The sequence below is a fragment of the Vigna umbellata genome, chromosome 3, assembly GCF_029865625.1.
Source record: "Vigna umbellata cultivar VRB3 chromosome 3, Vumbellata_1.0, whole genome shotgun sequence".
NCBI lineage: Eukaryota > Viridiplantae > Streptophyta > Magnoliopsida > Fabales > Fabaceae > Vigna > Vigna umbellata.
Window position 1 is genome coordinate 3,270,578 of NC_142167.1, and position 26,380 is coordinate 3,296,957.

Below are 26,380 nucleotides of genomic sequence, written 5' to 3' on the forward strand. Positions count from 1 at the left end.
TATGAGTATTTACCGTCCAAATATTTGAGTTCAATTGTTTGCAAAAATATAAATATGTAAAACTTTTTCCAAAACAAAATACAACTCTTATAAAAGCCTAACATTAGGTTTCCCCATCTCTCAATGTTTACACACTTCTTAAAATATCTACATTTGTTTCTGTATAACACAAACATTATATAATCATTGCCACACACAAAAATAAATACGTGTGAGCTAACAAAGAAAAACATAAAAACATCTATACAACATTTATATCTCAGTCGTTGAGTCCTTGTTATAATCCTACCACATCGAACGACATCAATACATAGTAAGACTATAACAAACAATACAATAACAAACCATACACTCCTTTAAAATGGAATCATGATCAATCCATTAGCCCTATAAAATTGGTCAACTAAAGGCAACTTGTGTCAATACCATCAATATCTTTAATCGTATGTCACTTCAATACTTCAAACCTATCTCTTCTACTTCTCAGGCTTATGAGTAAAAATTGTAAGTTGTTGTTATTAATAGGCTTAATACCTCTTTTGGTCCCTAGAAAGAGGGGGATTGTTCAAAGTGGTCCTACCTTTTTTAAAAAGTTCAAAGTGGTCCCAACTTGTGAAAAATCGGGTCAAGTTAATCCTTTTAGTTACGGCGTCAAAATTTTAACGGTAGAGCTGCCTCGTTGGCCAAAACTTAATGAGTTGTCCTATTTTTCTCATACGTGGAATATAACGTGTCAATTTTGAATTTTAAAAATACAAATTGTTTGCCACATCAGCTTCATCTCTAGAAACGTTAAAGCCACAAATCGCCGCCGTCAATACCTCAGACCACCACTAAGGGTTGGCCAAATCGAGCCTCATCCACCGGGAACCTACAAAAACCAAATCGGCTGAATGTGGGCGTAGTGCTTGACGAAGAGTTGGCTTCCCCCGACGCCCATTACAAGGCCTTCTATGTTGAGAGAAGCCCCTGGTGGTTGGTCATCAAGGTCGTTGGGGCTCCCAACCATGGATCCAAGCTTTATGATAACTCTGCCATGGAGAATCTCCTCAAGAGCATTACAGGTGTAATCAGGAAACCCAACCTCCATCTTCAATCTCGCACAGCCATGGCGGTCATTGATGCCACCGTCGTTGAAATCAAATGCCAGTTCAAGAACCTCAACAGTCAGATACTCAAGAATTGAGGCCAAGTATACTGCAGTAGTGGCCCCAACACGTCCATTGGCCTGGACCCTTTTTTTCAGCTGTCTATGGATACGACCCACATGAAACTATATTTCCAAACACATAAAAGAGTTACAAAAATATATAAAAACACATATGGGTACCCACTTAGTATGAAAAAATTACATTTTCAACTAATCAAATGTCATAATAAGTATGACTTTCAGATCTGTTACAGTATAAGGTAACAAACTTTACATAACTTAATGTACAAAAAATAAAACTTTAAGAACACTTCAAATAAATCTAACCCAGAAACTTAAAAATCAAAAATAAGTTGCAGATTATGTATGTGTATGTATGAGTGAACAAGAATGGATAGATTATTCACTCAAAAATGAAACCATATACACTCATACAAAGGACAAATACCTAGCATCTAAAGCAACAAAGAGGGAAGAAATAGAGTGACGAAGGTTTCAAAATTGAAAATAGAGAAAGTAGAAGACTTTAAATAACATAGAGAAAAAGGAAAAGGGGAAAAAAACCTGGATTCCTCCACGAGATGAGCGAGAAATAGGTCGTTTCTTGTCTTTGTCTTTGTCCTTGCTGGCTGCCGTGGTTTTTGCTGCAAGAAGCCCCTTCCCTCCCAAATTGCAAGATTTGGGTTGCTATCCATTCCACTGCCATCGTCGGAGGTTCCACACAGCGTATCACCACTCAGGACGAGCTCTATCATCTTTCCGCAACAGCTGTCGAACGGGTTATTCACTTCGCCGAAGAGCTCGTTAGCCTCCCAATCCCCGTCCTCTAGCACACTCCCTCTCCCTCTCCCTCTCGCTGAACACGTCATTTAACTTCAGTGCCACGCAATCACAAAAAATGGACAACTCATTAAGTTTTGGCCAACGAGGCAGCTCTACCGTTAAAATTTTGACGCCGTAACTAAAAAGGATTAACTTGACCCGATTTTTCACAAGTTGGGACCACTTTGAACTTTTTAAAAAAGATAGGACCATTTTGAACAATCTCCCTCTTTTTAGGGACCAAAAGAGATATTAAGCCTTATTAATACTAGACTCAACATGAATCAAAACTCTACAACTAGATAAAGGAATCAAGTTGAAGAAGGAGAACACAATTACACGTGTTATACAACATTCTAGTATTCATAAACTTCTAAGTCTTCATAAGTGAAATATTTCAGGCGACTTAGTGAACTTAATTTGTACGAATTTTCTTATTATTTATTTTCAGGCTTACTTTAAGAAAAATGTTAGGACGTGATAACATTGTGTACTTGTTATAATCAATTTATGTATCTATTATATTCCAGAATGGGTTGTATGTTCGTTTTAATAATTACTTTGATTAATAAAATCTCCTAATCAATCGTATTTAAGGGAAAAAATAGATATAACCTGTGTTTATGTGATAAATATAAAACTGCTTTACACCGTTTTTGTGTTGCTTTTACCAAACAATATACTAAGTATTTACCGGAAGTTGTTTTAGCCATAGTTTATAAGAATATATAATTTTTTTAAAAAAAAGAAGATAATTAAATACGATTATGAAATTTGAAAAAAAAAAAACTTATCAATTTCAATAAAGTTAAGAAAAATTACACAAAATGATAAAAAGAAAAAAACAGAATCAGTTAGTATATTCAATGGTTAAGTATATTAAAATTTGTTATATACTTTAGGTATATTCAAGGACATTATGTTACTTCGTCACTTTCCATTGCCAAAAAAAACATTAGTTAAGTGGCATACATAATTGTTTCTGGAATAATGTGTGCATCGTCTCTGAATCAGACGAGTGAGTGGAAAACACAACGAAAAAACGGAATATAAAATGGCAGCACCACCAAATATCAATAACTAGGATAGGAGCCTTGAAGCATCCAACGTGACATCCATGCTCAGCTGCCACTGACCAACTCCAAATGACGAACTTGTCTATGGGCTCTTGATCAAAATCATCGTCATCAATTATTTCTTTATTCCCTTCACACTCACAACCCAACAACTTCAACCTCAATCTCTATCCCATTTTAACGCAGCCCTTTTGATTCTAGCGACTATTTATGCTCCCAAACATGCTACGATTCTGCTTCACCACACTCTGCGCTTCCAAAGCCTCGCCTTTTCCTCTCTCTATTTCCATTTCTAAACCAATTCTCAAACCCAGATCGCAAATGGCTTCTTTCTCCTCTTCCTCTTCCTCCAAGCTATTGTTCCGCCAGCTCTTTGAGAAGGAATCGTCCACCTACACGTACCTTCTCGCGGATGCCTCGCACCCAGAAAGACCAGCCCTTGTAGGATTCTCTCAATTTTGTTCTTGTGGGGAAATTTGTGTGAATTAAAGATTGAATTTTGAAGTGTGGTTGAATGTTTGTGGGGTGTTTTTATGTGGGTGGGAGGCTTTTTGGGGATTGGACTGTAGGTTTTTTCCATTCAGGCCTTTAGTGAATTGGATGATGGGCTTTTTCGTTTTTCGTTTAATTTACATGGACCACAATAGAAAAGTCTTCTTTTTAATGTATGAATCAGAAATAATGGTAGATACGTCTCTTAAGTAGTTTTTATAGAATTTAATAAACTCATACATTTCTGATTTAAGGATAGCATAAATAGTCTTTTTGTTTTTTTACTTTCTGTTGTTTGGTGATTGACGAAATTTCTTGTTGAAATTTCAGTTGATTGACCCGGTTGATAGAACAGTAGATAGAGACGTGTTGCTTATTGAGCAACTGGGGTTGAAGCTTGTGTATGCCTTGAACACACATGTGCATGCGGATCATGTCACTGGGACTGGCCTTATCAAGGTGTGCACCTTCTGTATTGTTACTTCCATCTCATCCTTCATTCCCTCAGTTCATAAAATGTTTGTAAAAATGTTTTCTATGTAAAGTAGGATGTGTTGTTGACCCTGTAAACAATTTAAGGGCAGAGGAAGTTTTTCCAATATTTGTGAATACTTTTTGCTGTGGAGGTAACTTGGTGTGTTTTTGTTATCCACTTATCACGCATAGAGAAAAGTACCCGGTGTAAAATCTGTTATTTCAAAAGCAAGTGGGGCAACGGCCGATCTTTATGTTGAGCCAGGTGATAAGGTCCATTTTGGTGATCTTTTTCTAGAGGTAAGTCTGCAGCTGCTTCCCTAATGTTTAGTCAATGTTATTGTAGATTCTCAACAGTTATAGCTTGTTTTGTGACTGTAGTTGTTGCCAAATGATTGGGGATTATCAAAGATACCTTGCATTTCATTAAGTCCTTGATAAGGGATGAGGGGTTCTATATAGGTTGCTTAATCTATCTATTTCTTTGTATAATATGATAAATGAATATCCAGTCTGTGAAACTCTAAACTTATGAAGACAGACATTGCATATAATTTGATGCAGCTTCCAGTATTCAACATCATTTATGTCATGAGTACCCATATTTCTAAATGAAAAGGACTCTGATTTGTCAAGCTGATGGATAGGTCATTGTCACTAATTTAATTGCAGCTTTATGTTAAACTAAATTGTGGCATTGTTGAATGCTAGCTTGTTATGACTGTAATCTTGGATGGAGAAATAAAGAAGGACACTTGAGGATGATTTCATCTTATTTTTATTATAGATGACATACTGTTAGGAACTCAGAATTGAAAAGAGAAAGAAGAGTAATATTCTGTATGGGATAGACTGTATAGACCGAAAAGAACACAAAAAAATAGGAGAGCACTCTCTCTTCCAAGGGTTCCCCTTCACAAAGAGCTAAAGCTCAATCTACAAAATTGCCAAAAGTCCCCTGCATATCAGGACCCTCCAACTATATAAAGGAAACCTCACTCACCCTAACAACCTAACTAACAATTACTTCTTAATCTGATTCCTTCTATCATATACACATTATATCCTATCATTACACGCTGCCGCAGAACAACCTTGTCCTCAAGGTTGAAATAGTGAAGCTTGTTCCCATGGCTCATTTTCATCAATGTGTTATCATAGGAAGGGAATCCACTAGCTACTGTCCTCCAATTCAGGTCTGGAGGCTTGGGTGGTGGTCGATATTAGAGAATTGTTGACTCCTTCGGTTCCATTAATGATAAGAACGGCTTCTTTTCCAGGATTCCCATGGACCATATGATTGTTCTATACTGCTTTCTGACCTAGTGACCTCTTCTCCCTCCTCATATGGTTTACTACTCTATGGATATCTTTCTTTCTTCTTCTCTTCATCATTAGCCAAGTACTCTCCTTCAGAGAATTTCTTGCCTTTCTTGATGTTTTGCAGACTATCTTTCCATCATCCCTACCCATTTTCCCCCCTTTCTTTCCTTCATGACAGATTTCTCACTTCTTTATGAGCCATTTCCATCATTAATGAGTTCTTGCAACATGTCTTTTATTTCTTGGTGGGTTTTCCTTATTTCTTGCATACAGTCTTTTTTTTCTGTCATGGCTCTTCGTTGTTTGCTGGCCCCTTTCTCCAAAATATTTAATCTTCCATGTTTCCACCTCTTTCTTGATCCGGCATGTCAAACCAATTTTGTTAGGAACCCATAATTGAAAAGAGAAATAAGAGTAATATTTTACATGGTATAGACTGTATAGACTGAAAATAACACAAAAAAATAGGAGAGGACTCTCTCCTCCAAGGGTTTCCCCTTTACAAAAAGCTAAAGCTCAATCTACAAAATTGCCAAAAGTCCCCTGCATACCAGGAGCCTCCAACTATATAAAGGAAACCTCACTCACCCTAACAACCTAACTAACAATTACTTTTTAATCTGTTTCCTTCTATCATACACACATTATATCCTATCATACACACATTATATCCTATCACATACTGACATGTAGTTTTGACTCCCTCATTCAGGGTACATCTGTTTCAATTATGAAGGACTTTTGTCTTTAAATTAACTTGTAAATGGATCTTATTTTCTGTTGTCATGGGTGGGAAGAGCTCATCAATGTTTTTGTGTATCATCTACTTTATAGCCTGTAATATGTACTATTCTCTTTAATATTGTAGGTCCGTGCAACTCCTGGTCATACCAAAGGTTGTGTTACCTATGTTACTGGAGATGCACCTGATCAACCTCAACCAAGGATGGCATTCACTGGAGATGCCGTATTAATACGTGGATGTGGAAGGACAGATTTTCAGGTACATTCTTCTTTCCCGTTTTCCTTAGTTATGCTTCTCAAGACTGTTCAAAGTTTTATATGAACAAATGTTATGTGACCTCAACTTTTGAATGACATTGGGCTTAGGTTTTGGTCTTACTAGCTGTTTTCTAATATCTTCTCAAATTTATTCATTGCTGCCTAATGCAGGGTGGGAGTTCAGAGCAGCTTTACAAATCAATCCATACACAGGCATGAAGTAAAAGATATTTCTGGTTTGTTCATCCTCAATATTAATACTAAATTGATCATGTTTTTCATGGAAACAGATTTGTACATTGCCCAAGAGTACGTTAATTTATCCAGCTCATGACTACAGAGGATTCACTGTAAGGACACCCTTAAGCTTTTTTCTTTCCAAATGTGTTGCGAGTTGCTTATACAAATTACTGATTTTAGGTAAGCACTGTTGGAGAGGAGATGGAACACAATCCACGCCTAACAAAGGATGAGGTAATGTTTGATGACATCCATATAGTTTTAGCTCAATTCACCCAATGAAACTAAGTGGTTAAATTTGAAGAAACACTACTCTAGAGATCCTAATGGAAACACACGCCACTGTAATGTAGAATGCTTAAAACAGAAACCAACTTACAGCAAAAACTGCTGCCATAGTCAGTAACATCTAAGATGTTGACAAATATATAATAGAAAAGGCATTAGATTTGAATTGGTAGATAGATCTCAGTCCTATCAGTGGAAAATTTGCTCTTAGTTTACTTTGTTGGTGATATCTAATCCTCAATTTCTCTTCATTATCTAGAGGGTAGTTAGTGGGATATGTCTGTAATGCACTCATTCAGCTATCTGTTAGAAGCTACTGTTTGGTCAGACATGTTCATGAAATGTGAATACATGTTATCATTGTCTTTCATTTCTGCAATTAGATTTGTAGAAGTAGACCTTTTGATTCATAACATGTAGCTAAAATATGTTTTAAAACTAGCTAGTCACATTTTTATTCTACTGCTGGTTAGCCCCTACTTGTGTAGTAGTAATTTTGGTCCCTCCTTTTCCAGGAAAAGTTCAAGAACATCATGGCAAGTAAGTGCTAGCAAAACTTTACAAAAGAGTAGTCAAATCTGTTTTTTAATATGCATTGTTGCTAATTCAACTGCTAATTATGCTACTCTTGATTTGTGCAACAGATCTTAACCTGTCATATCCTAAAATGATTGACATAGCTGTCCCAGCTAATATGGCTTGCGGAATCCAATCCAATCCATAAGAAGCCTTATCTGAAAGACACACTTGATTGACATAGCTGTGACATAGACCTTGCAAGCAAGAGAGGGAAAATTTGTCATAGCCCTTTGAACTGAAGATAAAAAGGTCGAAATTGTAAATTAATAAATGGTATTTATAAGTCCAATATAATCTATTATTCGGCTCCAGTGATTTTAGTCTCTGTTTTCGAGGTATTTTATTATCAGTAAAGTTTCTTATACATTGAAGACTAATTTTTAAAAGGGAAATGCTGGTAATACAGTTTACCTCATAAATATTTTTAAAACTTTCAACAAAATTTAATATTTATAAGTAAAATGCAGGTAATTTTGTTCATATAAATATTTCTAGAACTTTTTTTATAAATTTTAATAAGTACTAGAGTAGGTTAAAACGAATGTTAGAGAATGCGCAATATGTTTTATTTTATTTCTTTTCACTACCTGTTTAAACAATTCTTTTGTATAAAAAAATGGGTTAAATATGTTTTTCGTCCCTTAAGTATCACACGTTTTAGGATTTAGTCCCTACTCAGAACTTTGATGGTTTTTAGTCCTTAAACTTTTGAAACTCTGAGTTTTAGTCCTTCAAACTGAACGGTGTTAAGTTTTAGGGGAGGTGGCAAATGGCGTTGCCACGTGAAAAACCAACTGCCTTCTTCTCTTTCTGCCACGTTGGTTGATTAACTTTGCAAATGAGATTAAGTATGTTAAGTGATTGGCACGTGCTTGATTGAAATCAAATTAACAATTAGGATTCTTAATTGGACAATTAGGGTTCTTAATTGGGGAAAAGTTAATTTTTTCAATTGGGAAAAACTATAATTGTTAATTCTCCATAATCCCAATCCCTGTTGCAACCCCAAGAACGTTGGAGTATGAGTTGTGTGTAATGAATAGGTCCTTTCAAGACGCATTGACACAACCTCCTCCTTCTCTTGAAGAGCTTCGGCTTCTTCTGGGGTCAATTCCACTGCAAATCCATCCATCACGTTGCGGTATAAGAAAATAATGCGCCGCGGGTTCTGATCAGATTCCAAACTGGATGGAAGGAGTGAACGGTACCAACCAAGCAAGTCCTTAGACCGAAGAGAATCACCACCCTCATCAGACCTTTCAACGCGAACAATGTAAGTTAGCAAGCTGTTTTGAACATTGATTTCTTTAGTTGGAAGATAATGTTCCCCTATTGCTTTGGCGAATTCTGGATTTTGGTGTGCTGAAGTTGTTAGACATACACTAATCAGCGCGAAAATAAGAGCAAGAACATCAACACGGGGAAGAAGAAGTGGCAGTGGAGGATTCTCCATAATCCCAGTCCCTGTTGCAACCCCAAGAACCCTAATTGCCCAATTAACTTTTCCCCAATTAAGAACCCTAATTGCCCAATTAAGAACTTTAATTGTTAATTTGATTTCAGTCAAGCACGTGCCAATCACTTAACATACTTAATCTCATTTGCAAAGTTAATCAACCAACGTGGCAGAAAGAGAAGATGGTTTTTCACGTGGCAACGCCGTTTGCCACCTCCCCTAAAACTTAACACCGTTCAATTTGAAGGACTAAAACTCAGAGTTTCAAAAGTTTAAGGACTAAAAACCATCAAAGTTCTGAGTAGGGACTAAATCCTAAAACGTGTGATACTTAAGGGACGAAAAACATATTTAACCCTAAAAAAATTTAGAATAAAGAAAGAAAATGAATGAACATATTCTCACACTTTGAAATTAAAAATAAAAATATCGGGAAAATTATATGGAATACTTTTTACAAATTAATTTATTTTTCTCTTCAATAAATCATTAGGAGGAGTTTTCAAACACGTCTTATGCCATGAAAATCACTCTTTTTTAATAAAGAACCATAGAGATAAAGTTACAAATGAAAATTGCTGAAAGGTACAACATATTTGAATAGTGAAATTTTGAAAAGTAATTTATTTCATATGTAGAATTTTAAAAAACTATATTGCTAATACAAATTAATTCATAAATATTTTAGAAGTTATCCATAATTCCAACTAATAATAAAGTTAAAAGGTGTTGAATATAGTATTATATTTGTGATTATCTCTTATCTTAAATATATATAGGGTCTTCTATTTATAATAGAAATAATATGGGTATAAGGTCTTCTATTTATAATAGAAATAATATGGGTATACATATCATATGTATCAAGACGATATAGAAACCGAAATACCAACTAGAAATTTTGGGAGGTTGCTCCATATAAATTGCTTCTTACAAATCGACGTTAAGGAATGTATTATTGACCTCTAGTGGATAAAAAATGTCATTGTTGAAGAACTACCACGATTATAAATAAATTAACAAAAATCATATTTGTCACGGAACAAAAAGAATATATGAACGGATCAAACATAATGATACAAAAAAAAGATCAAAAAAGATAACAACAAAGTCACGAATGAACAAGAAACAAACCTTAAAAATCCAAGATTGTTTCATTGTTGAATGAAAATTGCATTTAGAATAAGATATTGCTTAGCCTTTGCAAGACTTTTCTTAACAAGTTTTATTTGGTAATTTTTTGTTTTCTTCAAGAACATATTTAACAAAATATCTTTCAACATGCTCTAATAACTTTCACAGTGAAATTATTTTATGTAAAATTATTTATTCATGAATATAATTTTTTTTTAAATTATCTATTTCGATAATATTGAATAAAAATGTACTAGTTTGATAAAACATACTTCATGTATATTTTTAAATTATAACTTCCATAACCTTATTTAGAAATAAATTAGATTTCACTTGTTGTTTTAAGTGTGAATTAAATTTAAAATTAGATTAGATTGAAAACTAGATCAAAAGTTAACTTAACATGAAATATTGACATATATGAACATTACATTTTTTTAGAAAAATAAAAACCAATATTTTAAAACATTGTAAAAATAATGCATTTATTCTTTATTTATCAAATTTTATTGACAAACTTTTTTAGAAAATGTTTGTAGGAGAAAATAAAATAATTTTTTCATAAATTAAAAATGTTGTAGAACCTCTCTAATCTAATATTTCTAATTTTTGACTTTTACTTTATATATAAGGGCTAAATATGTTTTTAGTCTCTAAACTATTGGCCGTTTCTGGTTTTCGTCCTTCTTTCAAAGTAAGGTACAATTTGGTCCTCATTCTTTTCGAAACATTCGTTTTAGTCCTCGGAATTTTGGTTTTAGTCCTCATTTTATTGCTAAATGAGGACCAAATTTTTAAACGGTGTTAGTTTTAGATGACTAAAACGAACGTTTTCGAAAAGAATGAGGACCAAATTGTACCTTACTTTGAAAGAGAGACGAAAACCAGAAACGGTCAATAGTTTAGGGACTAAAAACATATTTAACCCTATATATAAAGTAGTTTGAACTTACAAAATAATTGTTAATTTTTTTATTGTCAGTGATTAGGAAGAAGTTGATCAAATTACTATCCAAGTATGTGTATATAAATCCTGTTCAAGAGTCCCATTTTCCTCGTTTGTGTCTAAGAAAACGTAAAACATCCATTTAACGCAAATTAAACACCTTCCCAAACACGCTCTAACCGAACGCGATTTCTCCTTTTACAAAACTAGTACACTTTTCAGAAACGCTAAAATATTTCTTGATACAAGTTGGTCCACAAAACAAAAAGTCACAATCATCCGTCTCCCCTTCATTCATTCATTTCCACTGCTCTGATCGAACCATTTCTCTCGCACCATCCACCATTTCACAGTAGCCAAATCAAAACCTTCTGAGAGACCACCGTAGCAGAACAAAAATGACCGAAGAGGACAAGCCCATAGCCTCCGTCGTCGGCCACCAGCACCACCACCATCACCACCACCCTCCGCCGCAGCCACTACCCGGTCCACCACCACAGTATGGCACCTTCCAAGGCGTCGCCAACTACCCTCCTCCGCCCGAGCCACATCCCGCTATTGGCTTTCCCCAACCCGTTCCACCGGCCGGCGCCGTCAACGCCGGTCCTCTTCCACCGTACTACCCGGGATACCAAGCAGTACCCGGTATGGCCTTTGATTCTTATTTTTTGTTTAGTCTACTGGTTTTGATTTGGGCTTGGAAACGAAACGGGCCAAATTTGGTTTCTGGAATGGTGATTCATGTGATGGTTTGGATCAAAGATCGGAACTTTCGAGATCGGTTCAGCTTTGTTTTGTTCTGCTTGATTTGTACTGCAAGAGAGATAGAGAGAGATAAAGTTAGGTCAACTGTTTGTTTGTGGAAATTTGGGGTTTGAGGAAAAGTTTCTGTTCTTGGGTTGACTTGGTTTTTGTGAGTAAGACTTTGCTTTATTTTTGTTTGATCAGTGGAGATTGATAGTGGTTGTTAGTGTGGTGACTGGAGTGATTCGGACAATCTTGTTCGCAGTTTGATGTTGTAGAGTTCAATCGATTTGGTTTTTGCTTAATCAGTGGTTTGACTGTGATTACTTCTTATCCCTTTTCATCCTGGTTTTTGCTTATTCGATGTTGGCTATGATTGAAGTTGTGGGATAGATTGCAGGTAGATCTGGCAGGTTGATAGACTGCTAGAAGCACTAGATCTACTCTGTTTGATAATCTTACAATTAAGACTTGTATACGCTGATTCGCTCAAGAGTCATGTTTATGGTGAGCTATTCGTGTTGTTTCATTAAATTGAATAGTAAGAAATCGTGCAGCATTTGTCTGGTGAGAGCAAAGCTGGTCATCTTAGGAGAAATTATGAGCATTTGACTTTTATAATTTAGAATTTTATGTGTGGGAGTTTGGTTATTACGTCCCTTTGTTGGGTAACAGGCTTAATTTTCCAGTCTGCTAGATTTTGATAGGGTTTGTTCTGTGATATTGATTCAGGTTACGCAGTTGCTGAAGGAAGACCTGTAAGAGAACGGCGCCTTGGTTGCTGTGGCATTGGTTGTGGCTGGTGTCTGTAAGTAAATTTAATGCTTAGTGGCATACTACTTATCAGAAGTAACTTGGAGACTATTAGATATGAGGAAATAAAGATTTTGACTTGACCTTTGTGCGCATGACATTTGAAGTTATGTATAATATAATATAATATAATATAAATAGAAATATTATGCAATCGAAAGCCACACTATAGTTTCTAGCCTATTCTGTTGGTGAAGATTGCTAAGTCCATTTAGCAAAAGAATTCCTCTTTTTCATTCATTGTAGAGTATGTCATATCTAGTGTTTCTTTGGTTTATATGTTAACTTCAATCTTCTGCTTTTGGATAATTGCTTTAAGTTATCTTTAGCTTTTACTACCAATCATCATTAAAATCTTCATCAACAAAAGTTGATCTTATTTACTGCTGAAACCTAAATCTCAAATTTGTCTATTGTGCTTTAGGAAAATGCTCTATTTCATTTCTAGTGTTTTTTTTTTCCTATTGTGAGTGCATTCTTGTTTTGGTTTACTGGAACTGGAATATCATAGTTTTCTCATTAAGTTGGCATTTAAATAGCTGGGGAATGGAACTTATTACAACTTGAGAGGGAGAGAAGGGAAATGGCATAGGATTTGCCATTTCTTGAGACCCTTCTCAAACATTAACCCATTTTACATGTTTTGAACATGGTCACCTTCTGGTCAAAACTGCTTTGAATTTCCAGCAGTTTCTGTGTTGGTGTCTACACCTGTTCTTTCTTATTGACACCTCTTGCTGCCTTGCCATTCAGAGAAAGGTGGTTGAAGCCATTATTTTGATTGGTTTATGATCAGGTTGAACTTGCAGATATTCTGCCATATCACTGTACACATACGTTAGCATACTCTCTATTCACAATGTCAGACTGTTGGGTCGTTTACACAATTAGGCATGCCTTTCTTAACATTTTCACATAAATTGTTACTTTCAAGTTAATATTGGCTGTTGATTTCCAATAAATTTTGTTTTTGTAAAAAGGTTTATACTAGGCTTCTTTCTTGCTGCCATTCCATGGTACGTTGGGGCAATAATTATGCTGTGTTCCAGAGTAGACCATCGAGAGAAACCTGGATATGTTGCTTGTGTAGTTGCTGTAAGTGATTCTATCCTTTCTTCTTTTTCACTTGAAGCCTGTTTCAGTTCTCTCAAGTTCTTGTACTCTTTTAGCTATTCCATTACTTCTGAATTTTGTTATATAGGGTTTTTGCACTAAACCAACCTCTTGGTTTTTATGTCCACATTACCAGAGCTTTTTGTCCTGTTAGTTGCATGTAGCATTAGAAGGTAACACCATGTTTGTGAAACTGCTTTTTGCAGGCTGTTCTGGGTACAATTGCGATTATTCTTGGTGTTGCCAAGGGAGCAGATGACTGGTAATCAATCTTTACGTCAAAAGCTGTAAAGTTTGTTAGACGAGTGTATGTAAAGTGAATCATTTGCTTAATATTATGTGTTAGTTCACTTTATGTCTTTATTGAAAACTGCTACCATATGTAGTTTGTATTGTTTGATTTATTATAAGGTTCTTCTGGTCCTTACATTTATATTTATGATCAGGCAAGGGTTATGTACTTAAATATTTGTATGAAACATTTGTATACCTAGTTAACAATCATAACTCATGTATGAAAATTTATCTTGTAATTAATCTCTTTATCTTAATACTTCATATTTTTGTTTTTATAAGATTTATGTTACAGAACTGTGAAGAAATTGACCCCTGTGAAGCAGTGATAGCCCACAACAGATCAAATTGTTCTGCAAAGGGACTTGATAATTATACTGAAAGAGAATTTAAAATTAAAAATGCAAAATTTTAAAAGAAGTTAGAGTAAACATTGAAGCCATTTCAAGTGTACAGGTTTTTAACTCGAGATACAATGAACAATAGTAATTGGAGTCAGGAAAGGAACGGAGAAGGGAAGGTACTAAAATTGTAGAAGTTGTACAAGAAATGTTAATCCTATCATATTTTTATATTATTTTATGAAATTGTTGAATTACACCAGGTAATGTTATGTTTGGCTTAAGAAAGAGGATTTTTTTCCACCTTAACACATTCATTTTAAAATTACCTATATAGCATATTGGGCACCATATTTACACATATAGCACACTTTCGATTTTGACCTTATTTTTTGTAACGGTAATCAAAATATCAGTCAACAAAAATTTGATTTTCGAATAATTAAATTCTGAACTAGTTTTTTATTTTTATCTTTATTTTAAATTTTATTAAAATAAGAAGAGAAGAAAAAAAATTATAAGCTTTTGTAACGAGAAGACATGTATTTATATGTTTGAAATTTGTTAAATTATATTTTTGAAATAATTTTTTTAATTTTCATTTATTAAAAAATAGGAGACGCAAATATATATATAAGTTGTTTTAATTTTGTTCATGTTTTATAATATCTTTTTTAAATTTGAACTATTGTAATAATGAATTGAAAATATATAACTGAATACAAAATTTGTTTATTCAATTCAACTAATTACATATACTACTATTGACATATAAAGAAAATTGAATTAAACAAAAAGAAATTACAATACTAATGTTCCAAATTTTATACTATCCTTTGAATCCACATAATTTTAAGATTTTATATCTTTTTATTATTCGTCGGGTATCGGGTATCGGTGAATGTATATCTATTGTTTGGACGAACAATTCAATATATTTTCACGTCTGAGAACGGTACATAGATGAATCTATATTTTATTGAGATGATTTCAGACTTTACTATCGTGAATCAATCTATGCTATAATTTTCCTTAATGACTTTCTTTAGCCTTCTTTCTTTAAATTGTCTACTTATTTAAATGAAATATGTCAGAGCATTATTCATCATTTCTTCCATAAACATACCAAGTCTTAGCCTAATTAACTAATTTAACATTAATAGGTAGTTTTAGAATTATAATATATTAGAATTAGTAAAAAATCAGACTATTAGACGCTGTCTTGTCTTGTGAAAAGATTTGAAAAACATCATTCAGTCTCCCCTCTTTAGTTTTTCCTATAGACGAAGGAAGAGATGAATGGAGATGGAGAGAGGAAAACCATGGACAAAGGCGATGAGAGGGAGAAACCTGGATTGAAAGGTGAGGGGTGGGAGAGAGACTTGGACTGAGGCGAGGGAAGGGAAGGACCGTGAGTGAATTTTGGTCTTGAGTATACTTTCCTCCCAACTTTTAATCAATTTTACTCAACCTATTATCAACTAATCCATAACCAAAAAAGACAAATATACGTCACTAACATATTCATCCATAAAAAACGACACATATATACTACCAACAAATCTATCGATAATATGAATAAAATTATTTGTAGATGACACAATATTACCGAAAGAATTGATTTCGTCTATAAATACATTATTTTGTGTAGTGAATTTTTAATTTTTTTTATTTAATTTTTATGTTATATTTTTAAATAAAAAATTAATTTTATTGGTGTTGAGTAGATATAATAAAGAAAATGTAGGTGTACTATTCTTTTATCATTTAATACATTTCCTTATGGTGAACCCCCAACAAATTACTATATTTATAAAAAAAGGTACATATATATATAGTAATGTCACCCTTGTAAAACCATCCAATTCATTTCAATATTGTAATAGAACATCCTTCGGTAAAATCTTCCACTTCACTCCATGCTCTAATATCTTGTATCTAATGAGGAAAAACCTTTTTCTAGAAGGTTAATCTTAAAACATAGCACTACTACAATTTATGTCTAAAGATGCTAAAGTGTCTTAGTGACAACCATGAGAACGTAATTTTAAGATTAGGTTTAACTACAAGATTACTACATAAAATTGAATGGTGATTATTTTACGTGAAGTAAAGGATGACACTAGAGCTTGTGTAAGATGACATGAGCCCCATGTTTTGGATGAAGAGTGAACAAAGTGACTGGAGCATGTGCATAGGCTGGAGAAATCTCAAACGAGAAACGTTGCAAAAGTAAGGACAAAACCAACTTTGCTTCTAATAGAGCAAAATTTTGGCCAATGCACACTCTAGGACCCCATCCAAATGGGAAAAATGAAACTTGCCCTTTTGTTGCCGTTGCCACTCCTTCAGCAAATCTTTCTGGTTTGAACTCAGTAGCATCATCACCCCAAATTTCACGATCCTGGTGAACCATCAATATTGGTATGGAAATTTGCACTCCTCCAGGTAGACAAAGCTCTCCAAGTTTCACATCGTTCTTGATACCTCGACTGAAATAAACTACAGGTGGATATAACCTCAAAACCTCGTACAAAATCATGGTCACCTGTGCCCGACAAAGACATATTAATCAATAGTCAACATCAAAATCGCAAATAGATGTTGTATTTATTAAGGATTAAACTTTAAATCTAAATAAACTTTATAAAAAAATTATTTAAAGATGAAACATGCACCTACTTATATATTTAACAAATAACAAATCTTGCTAAAATAGGATTCAGATAACATTAATACTTGTTAAGAAGTGAACTTTAAACCTAACTCAATCCCACAAAACCGGTTTGAAGTTCATTTCTTAACATGGTATCAGAGTCAGGTTAGAGGCCATCCTAATGAGATTTGTCTGGACATATTGTTCCACCCGCTATTGAACTACTGTTGAATCCTCACATCGAGATGTATATATCTCGATGTGAGGAGCTGTGTTGGAAGTCTCACATTGACTAAAAATAATACTAATTTATAATATATAAATGATATATAAATGGGTGTAAACCTCATCTCACAAATTGATTTTATGGAGTCGAATTAGACTTAAAAGTCTACTTCCTATTTATATTTATATATGTAAATTCATCTTATATGAAATCTCCAACAAAAGAGAAGCAAGTGATACTTACAACTTTGAGGTGACTTAACCCATTATAGTCTGGCTTTTGGTTACCAAAAGCATTCAACACTTCCTCTCTGGCACGTGCTTGCCACTCAGGGTGCCTACTCAACAACAACACTGTCCAAACCAGCAAAGCCGCTGAAGTTTCTTGCCCTGCTATGTAGAATGCATTGCACTCCTCAATTACATCTTGACTAGTCATTGGAAGGGTTTTACTGTTTCTATTTTCTAGCATTTCCGCATGGTTTGATTCCAAAAGTATCCCCAATAAGTCATTGTTTGTAACATCACCGCCCTTCATTGCTTTCTCTCGATTGTTAATGATGTTTTTAAGTAATCTTCGTATATGGACATCAATTGCTTTCATCCTCCTATTGCTAGCAGTTGGTAACAACCTACAAATAGATTATATAATTACATTTTCAAATCAATATACCAAGTGAATGTAAGATTTGTCTATTATTTTCAAATAAAAGTCTCTTGTCGACTTGAGATAAAGCCAGTTTACAATATATAACTAAGTGTAAAACTCATCTTCTAAATAGGTTACGTGGAGTTGAATTAAACTTAAAATCCACTTAAATATATTGATATCAGATAATATGTAAACCTAAGCAGAGGTCTTACCACGAGCCTGGAATGTAAACTTTGCGTGATCTCATAACAAGTCCTGTTTGCTCTTTCAGAAGTTCAAATATTTCTCTACCTTCTTCATAACTGCTTCCAAATGCTGTTCTAGAAATAATATCACGGGTCAATTTTTGAAGACAAGGCCATACGTCAATTTCACATTTTTCCTGTGAAGACAGCATCGCTTCCCATTTGGAAATCATGTCATCGCAACATTGCATAAATGTTGGTAACATACCCTGCATATTTTCAGTATAAAACTTTTATATGCAGTAAAACATCTAACAAAAAGTTTCTGTCTAACAAAACAGACCATTAAATTTATCAAACATCATAAGACCATGTAGTAAATGTATAACCTTCAGTTTTTCTAAATGGAAAGCAGGGTTTATAATCTTTCGATGCATCTTCCATTTCTCTCCTTCTAAATTTGCAAGTCCAGTACCCAACAATTTGAAAAGGGGGCTCAACTTAGGCTTCTCAAAATCTTGGAGCTTGATGAAGACGTCTTTGATTTTCTCAGGATCCATGATAATAACTTTTGGTGTCGGACCTTCCCATATAAATGAATTTTTCCCTGCACATGTATTTTAATTTTTAAAACATATATATAAGAAAATTTCTCAATGGTTATAAGCATGAATAGTCACACCAAGTTACCTTTTCTTTATTACAAAATCATATACTATTTTATTTTTAAACTTATACAGAGATAATTAAATTAAATATTATTTTACTCTTTTTTAATTTCGTATTTCTTTTTCAAAAATTATATATAAGATATAGCTTTTATCATTTTAAAAAAATAGATTAAAAGAACCATGGTTACCTACTTTCATGCACACTCCTCCCAATATAATTCATTATTAGTTGAAATTTGATAAAAAAGTTAGAATCAGGAGGAGTTATCAAATAAGGAGTTGAAATAAAAGAGGTGTGTAATTACAATTTCCTTTACCAGGATATTCACTAAAGTTAGTTTGAACAAATTTTGTTTTATATCTTTTGGATAATAGTTTTTGATCTTTGTGAATAAAAATGGCCTGAAAGAAAGATCTGACAAGATATTTCACAATGCGACAAGAACATTTCAAAGTATATTTGGAAAACAAGAACCTGTGTTTTCAACTAGTTAAAATACCACATCTTTTGATTACTTTGTAAGCAAAAGATAGATGCAATTAATCAGTCTTTCTTCTTTGTATAATGTTCTATTTTTTTTATCTAAGGATTTAGATTTTTATCAGATCTGAGTTACCATTCAGAAGGCTTCAAAACACTTTAATTGAAGAATACTATGCGAATCTTTTTGCTTCAAAAGTACGTCCAAGGTTTTCTTTACAGTGAACATGTTGGATCTACCGAGAGAAAGGTTTCAGAGAAGCAGTAATACCAATGAAGAAGTGGGAAAAAGAAGGTTGCACGTACCAAATTTGTGTACGATGTGATGGTTAAAGGTTGTGATATGCGGTGCGACATCGTTGTCAGTGGAGAGAAAAGTGATGGATTTTTGAGATTTTGCAGCTTGAACAAGCACTGTAAACATTTCCCTTGTGTCTCCAATCAAGAGCCTGTAGGGGTTTCCCTGAAGGCCCTGTGCTCTGAGAACCTTCTCCATTCTCTTTGGCCTCAGCCACACCCAGTTCACTAGTTTCCACAACCATAGCACCACCACAGGCACCAATATCAGGAACCATGTTGCAGTTCTGAAAGTTAACAACACCATGTTCCGTGTTTGTTGAATGTGTTCTCCAGTAGTACACTTCGGTGCTTTTTATAACTTCAAAATATTCTAATTGCTTCTGGGAAAATATTTTATAGACACGCCAAACACGTCACTCTTTTCTTTCTTTATTATCAAAAATTTCCATCAATATTTGTGTATGTCTTCTGTTTTTTAAGTTAATTAACCAAGTACTTTGGTATGGGTGTTGGATTTTTTTAGTTACTAATAACAGAGGTATTAAATGAGTCTTGACATTTTTAATTATTTTATTTTTTAATTACTAAAATAATATATATATATATATATATATATATATATATATATATATATATATATATATATATATATATATATATATATGGTTTAATTACTTGTTTCAAGTTGATTCTTGTTTAAATTTTTTTTCAACTGCGTTTCAATTTTTAAAACTTAACTCGATTAGATAAACGATGTTAAGGACATGTGATTCGTGGTTTTCTTTAGTTTCTAATTTTAATTTTTGCAATTTTTTTTATTCATGTGTTAGGTTTTATAACGTGACAAGGTAGTGTCACATAATAAAACAATATCACGTGTGTTTAATTTAGTATTTTTATATATTTGTTTATTTAATTTAGTTTTAAATTTTTTTAAATAAGATAATATTATTTTTTTAAAACTGAGATTAAATTTATTATTTATATAAATATTGATATTTTAATTAAAAAATAATTTTTAACAATAAAATTTATTTTTTATTTTATAAAATAAAAACTAATTAAGTATAAATATTTTTAGGGAAAGAGTGAATATTTAAAACTAATATATTATTAATCTATATTTTTTTATAGGTTTAATGTCTCAATATCTCCTTATTTTTGTCCCAAATTTGAAATAGATCCCTGTTATATTTGAAGTCTTAATTAGATCCTTATTTTTGTTAATTTGATGCAAATAAATCCTTTCTGTCAATTTCAGAAAACGGCGTTAAGGAGTGCGTGACGTGGCGTGTGTGAATGCAATTTTTTAATACTCAGAAATTTTGAATGAAGTAAATATAGTATAATCCATGCTGAAATTAATTAAACAGAGGGCAAATTTGGAAAAACTTAATGTTTTTTTTGCTGAAACATCTCTGGAAGGGAGAAATCAAAATCAACTTGGGGATTTTTCTCTTCTAGGGCTCGTGTCGTCTTAGAGTTGGGAAAGAGTGGATGTTGTTCGAGTGGATGCCCGAGGGAGAATCAAATGCAGAATTCACGTTCAACATGTTCTTCGACTTCCAATGGCTGGCGGAATGGAGAGGCGAAGGTCGTTTTTCGTGGTGCGTCACCCCTTTGTCTGTGTGGAGAGAAAACAGTGGTGAGAACAGCTGGAACGGCTAAGAACAGAGGGAAACAATTTTAGGGGTGCCCTAAGTATAAGGTAACTGAAACGTGGATGAGTTGTTTGTTTTACTTCAAAGTCGTATTCATTGGGTTTTAATTTTTTTTTACAGAACGGGCATGAAAACGGTGGTTGCAATTTCTTCAAATGGTGCTATGATGATGGTAATGAAAGATGTTATACGAATCTGAAGTGGGAAGGAAAGCATGAGTGTTTGTCAAAGAAAGAAGAAATGGGTGGGGTAGCGAATATGGTGATTGATTTGAAAAATTCTGTTAAGGTTGTGGAAAAATGGATGAAGTTGTTGATAGGGGCTGTTTGTTGTATTTGTGTGGCTAATATTATTGTAATTTCAATATGGATGACAAATCCATAATGTATTCTGCATTTTCTTTGTCATAGGATGCAGTAGGTGATGAAAACGGGATGAACAATGTATTGAACTAGCAAAAATGAATGAAATCATGTTCTATTTTCGTTTTTCTTGTTATTGCAATACCAACCTAGAACCAGTGAGAAAGGGGGAAGAAGATAAATGGCAGAGAGAAGAGATTGGAAATAGAATCAAACCTCCTTTGCCGCGAATTAGAACGGAGAGAACAAGAGGAAGAAGAACCCTAGGTTGGAGAGAAGAACTTCTTTGGAGGCGCGAAAGGGAAGAGGAAGAATACTGCGCGAGAAAATGCGTTCGCATTTAGATTACGCAGGGGCTATTACCTCGGTTAAGTAAAAGACCGAGGCCGAACAAAACTATTAATTTTGTCCCTAGACAACCGAGACATATAAGTGGACAAAATTAACTTGGAACGTTCGGTTATTGCCTCGGTTCATAGCAGAAGAGAAACCGAACGGTCTTATTGCCTCTGAGACGACACGACCGAGGTATATTAGTGGACAAAATTAACTTCGAACATTCGGTTACTGCCTCGGTTCATAGCAGAAGTGAAACCGAACGTTAGTCTCAGAGAGGCCGTTCGGTCTCTTTAGTCACAGTGGCAGCAGAGGGATTCGTGGGGATGATAAGAGTAAATGTCTCGGTTAAGCGAACAACTGAGGTCGTTCGGTCAACTACTGTCTCGGTTCTGCAAACAAACGAGGTCGTTCGATCTGTTCAGTGTGTACGTTAGTGGCAAAGAGGTCGTTCGGTCTGTTCAGTTTGTACGTTAGTGGCAGGGATGACAGGACTAAAGGCCTCGGTTCTGCAAACAAGCGATGTCGTTCGGTCTGTACAGTCTATACAAGACTAAATGCTTCGATTAGGCACTCAAGTCGAGGTCGTTCGGTCTCTTAAACAGGACTAAATGCCTCGGTTAGGCGTTCACCGAGACCATTCGGTAAACTACTGCTTCGGTCACTCAAAAAACTGAGGTCGTTCGGTCTTTAGGTATCGGTTTGTTTATAACCGAGGTCGTTCGGTTTATACGCTTCGGTTTTTCTGAAACCGAAGCGTCATGTGCGAGTTAAAATACGCTTTTTTTACTCGCAGAAGTCACAACAGCAAGCTTAATAGCAGAAGTCACAGCAGGAAGCTTAATATGTAGAACTCAGAATATGTAATAATATATTAACCAAGCTGGAATGGACACCCAAAACAAGATCTGGCCCATCCAAAGTATTACATTGAAAGAGTACATTAAAAGAGTACATTAAGAGAGTAGTATTTCATAAGTGTAGTATTACATTAAAAGAGTACATTAAAAAAGTACATCCAAAAGCTTCTACGGTGTAGCTACTTGGTCATTACAGACGTCAGATAATTGGGATGATGGCATTACAGGTTGTGATGAAGGAGTAGCTTTAGGGCAACGACTCCTGTTATGCCCAAGCTCCCTACATAGGCCGCATCTCTTACGCAAACCAGCCTTCGTCATTCAAGATTCATCTTTTTTGATCTCCCACTGTTCCATTCTTCTTTTCCTTTTAGGTCTTCCAGGCATAACTTTTTTGTAAAGAGGCATAACTCCAGAACTTTTCACTACACTAACAACCACAAAATAACTCCAGACATCAGGGTCAAAGGACAAAGTTGTTATCTCTCCTTCATACTTCAAGGTACCATCGGTAATCAAAACTTCCCCCCATGGTGGAAAACACACTAAAAAACGTCGCCCATTATACACACAACACAGTATCAATATATCTACACGCACAACACAGTATGACGAAAAAAAATAATATATTAAAACGCGCTCACAAAGACTCATATAACTTTAAACATACATGGGGGACCACCAAAACGCAATGAAGAACGCAGACCAAACCATAGGGGACCACAATCCAATATTATACTTTCCCAACTATAAAAAGCAAGACAATAAACCACAAAAACTTACCTTCCTTCAGATTAACCTCCACTCCAGTCAACACCTGCTTCAGCGTCGCGCTTCCAAGGACACAAGGTCCCACACTTCACCTCGTGCTTCAACCTTTTCCACACGCACATGCACCGGTAATTCACCACCAACACTCGCGCATCCACTCGAACAATAACGTCTTTCTGATTCCTATCCCACTCGCGCATCCACTCGAACAACATCCACTCTTTCCCAACTCTAAGACGACACGAGCCCTAGAATAGAAAAATCCCCAAGTTGATTTTGATTTCTCCCTTCCAGAGATGTTTCAGCAAAAAAAACATTAAGTTTTTCCAAATTTGCCCTCTGTTTAATTAATTTCAGCATGGATTATACTATATTTACTTCATTCAAAATTTCTGAGTATTAAAAAATTGCATTCACACACGCCACGTCACGCACTCTTTAACGCCGTTTTCTAAAATTGACGGAAAGAATTTATTTGCATCAAATTAACAAAAATAAGGATCTAATTAAGACTTCAAATATAACAGGGACCTATTTCGAATTTGGGACGAAAATAGGAACCTATTGAGACATTAAACCTTTTCTATAAGATTATAACTAATTCAAAGTATTTATACAAATAATTTTTTTTAATAAAAATATTAGTATAATATTTATATAACTAATAAATTTAGTCTCAATTTGAAAAGGAACAACATTGTTCCATTTAAAAAAAAATTTGCTATTAAATTGGATTAGAGAAAGATACATAAAGACTAAATTGAATAAAAAATACATATATAAAAACTAAATTGAATAAAAGATACATATATAAAGACTAAATTGAATATAAAATAACGACACTTAACACTCATACATAACATTGTTCTACCCTATAACATTAATAATATAATATGTGGTATAACTAAACTTAACATGAATGTAAACAATCTTAAAAAAACTAAAAAAAACTAAAAAAAAACATGAATTGAAATGTTACATGTCATTAATTATGTTTGTAACTTTTTTTAAAAGATCCAATTAAGTCAATATTTTAAAATTTGGAACACAATTAAAACAAAAAGCTAAAGAAAAACTAATTTAAAACTTTCCAACCAAACTAATAATTAAGCTTTTATATTTATATATATATATATATATATATATATATATATATATATATATATATATATATATATTCTTTTAGTAGTTTTAAAATTTATCTTATAATATATGTAATTATAATATATGTAAACGAGATCATTTCAGCGTAACAAAACTCATTAATTGTAAATTTTGAGTTAGTGTACTATACATAATCGATATCATTTTAACATACTTGAATACATTTCACATTTTGTTGTATGTGATTAATGTCATCTTAAACAACACCACATCGTGTCGATAAAAACATGACAACCAAAACTAACGAAGATCAAATGATAATTACTAGAAGTTAAAATTGAACGTTCATTAACAAATTAAATAATTAATCAAGGTAATTATTATTTATAATAGATAATGTTATTTATAAATTTAATATAAATAACATTATCTAGGAGAGAGTTACTCATTATTGCAATATTTATTATTATTTAATGTATATTTTTGTCAGGTTATTTTTTGCAAGCACATTTCCTCTCGACTAAAACGATATCTAAACTTTAGAGCATTTCAAATTAAAGATCGAAAGGTGAATAGAAGAGTTTGTGAAATTTTTGCAATGTGTTTTCGATATAGATAGAGCATGTCTTTTAAAATAGTTATTTAAACATTTATCCTGTATTTCAAGTGAATGGTTTTTTTAAACAACGATCAATATCTTTTTCTAAATCACTGCCTTTTTAACTAATTAAAAACACGAACCTAGATTTTTTTAAAACGTAATTGCATAAAATTATTGAACTCCTTTTAGATTAAACCTAAAAAACCACATATATAATGAAAAATAAGTTTTTTTTACCAAATATAAAATTGAAAAAAAAAATACCTTCAGAATTTTTACTTCTGATGTGATTATAATTTTTTTTTTCATTTTGCTTCAGTTTTATCATGTTTGTAATTGTTTATTCGAAGATTTGTTAAATTTAATAACATTCATCCATTCTATCTAATGAACAGTATCACATCCAAAATCAATAAAATAAGTATTTAATACATTCTCACATTTTAAAGCGGTTAATGTTAATTCAAATTTGAAAATTAAAGTTGAATCTTTTGGAAGATAAAGATTCACAACAAATTACAAAAGGATAAAAGGAATATATATATATATATATATATATATATATATATATATATATATATATATATATATATATTTATTTATTTATTTTAATGCTTAACCATTTTTTTGTTAACAAATATAAAAGGACAGGGTTATTGTAGTTTTTCCTTGGTGGTCGCTTGGAAGGAAGGTGCGTTGATATTGTCGTCTTTTGATGATGCGAATCCGTTTCCCTCCAAAACCGACACTATTATTTCGGAAAACGACCGCGTGGAACCCACGTTGCTTTTCCGGATACTTGTTTATTCTAAGCGTATGAGTAAAGTCATGGATTACGTTGGGAGATTACATAAAAACAAGTGTGAAATTGCTTTTATAAGTTGCAGCAGAATCGATTTTTGCAAAGATCCAAACATTTAGGAAACAGTGTGACAGATTTTATTTTATTTTTTAAAAAGTACATAGGAATATTATATTTGTGTGCTTGCTTTAAGTTTTAGGCTCTAACACTATTCGTTACTGCTTTTAATGAGTAGATTGTGGAAAGATTATTGCTTTTGTTTATTTATTTATTTATTATTACTATTATTATTTATCAACTATGTTTATGGTCATTTATGTTGTTATTTTAGATGACAAATTGTTATGTGCAAATTTTCAAAGCTTAAAACAAATAAACAGTATCATATTCTTTTTAATTTAGCTTGGCAATAACATAACTTTCAAT

General features: G+C 33.4%; 3 protein-coding genes across 3 annotated transcripts; 2 read left to right on the plus strand and 1 right to left on the minus strand.

The window, feature by feature from the left end:
- The first annotated feature begins 2,944 nt into the window (after positions 1-2,944).
- On the plus strand, positions 2,945-7,757 carry GLY3 (glyoxalase II 3). The gene is made up of 9 exons (XM_047321780.2): positions 2,945-3,489; positions 3,871-3,999; positions 4,207-4,314; positions 6,206-6,340; positions 6,511-6,552; positions 6,630-6,689; positions 6,760-6,813; positions 7,383-7,407; positions 7,512-7,757. Exons 1-9 carry the CDS (start codon positions 3,259-3,261, stop codon positions 7,589-7,591), a joined length of 864 nt encoding a protein of 287 aa, XP_047177736.1. The 5' UTR covers positions 2,945-3,258; the 3' UTR covers positions 7,592-7,757.
- A 3,396-nt stretch (positions 7,758-11,153) lies between these two features.
- On the plus strand, positions 11,154-14,189 carry LOC124844779 (Ribosomal protein L18ae family). Its single transcript, XM_047321786.2, has 4 exons — positions 11,154-11,627; positions 12,459-12,534; positions 13,520-13,634; positions 13,859-14,189. Exons 1-4 carry the CDS (start codon positions 11,381-11,383, stop codon positions 13,916-13,918), a joined length of 498 nt encoding a protein of 165 aa, XP_047177742.1. The 5' UTR covers positions 11,154-11,380; the 3' UTR covers positions 13,919-14,189.
- Positions 14,190-16,130: 1,941 nt separating this feature from the next.
- On the minus strand, positions 16,131-19,824 carry LOC124844782 (11-oxo-beta-amyrin 30-oxidase-like). Its single transcript, XM_047321788.2, has 5 exons — positions 19,464-19,824; positions 18,395-18,612; positions 18,033-18,274; positions 17,413-17,800; positions 16,131-16,835 (listed from the first exon to the last, which is right to left on the minus strand). Exons 1-5 carry the CDS (start codon positions 19,759-19,761, stop codon positions 16,410-16,412), a joined length of 1,572 nt encoding a protein of 523 aa, XP_047177744.1. The 5' UTR covers positions 19,762-19,824; the 3' UTR covers positions 16,131-16,409.
- Positions 19,825-26,380: the final 6,556 nt, after the last annotated feature.

Coding starts and splice junctions, on each gene's coding strand:
- LOC124844779 (XM_047321786.2), top strand. CDS start 11,381: ATGACCGAAGAGGACAAGCCCATAGCCTCCGTCGTCGGCCACCAGCAC. Junction 11,628..12,458: donor GGGATACCAAGCAGTACCCG/GTATGGCCTTTG, acceptor ATATTGATTCAG/GTTACGCAGTTGCTGAAGGA. Junction 12,535..13,519: donor ATTGGTTGTGGCTGGTGTCT/GTAAGTAAATTT, acceptor TTTTGTAAAAAG/GTTTATACTAGGCTTCTTTC.
- GLY3 (XM_047321780.2), top strand. CDS start 3,259: ATGCTCCCAAACATGCTACGATTCTGCTTCACCACACTCTGCGCTTCC. Junction 3,490..3,870: donor ACCCAGAAAGACCAGCCCTT/GTAGGATTCTCT, acceptor TTGAAATTTCAG/TTGATTGACCCGGTTGATAG. Junction 6,690..6,759: donor ATGACTACAGAGGATTCACT/GTAAGGACACCC, acceptor TACTGATTTTAG/GTAAGCACTGTTGGAGAGGA.
- LOC124844782 (XM_047321788.2), bottom strand. CDS start 19,761: ATGGTGTTGTTAACTTTCAGAACTGCAACATGGTTCCTGATATTGGTG. Junction 18,275..18,394: donor TCCATTTAGAAAAACTGAAG/GTTATACATTTA, acceptor GAAAATATGCAG/GGTATGTTACCAACATTTAT. Junction 16,836..17,412: donor GGTTAAGTCACCTCAAAGTT/GTAAGTATCACT, acceptor TGTCGGGCACAG/GTGACCATGATTTTGTACGA.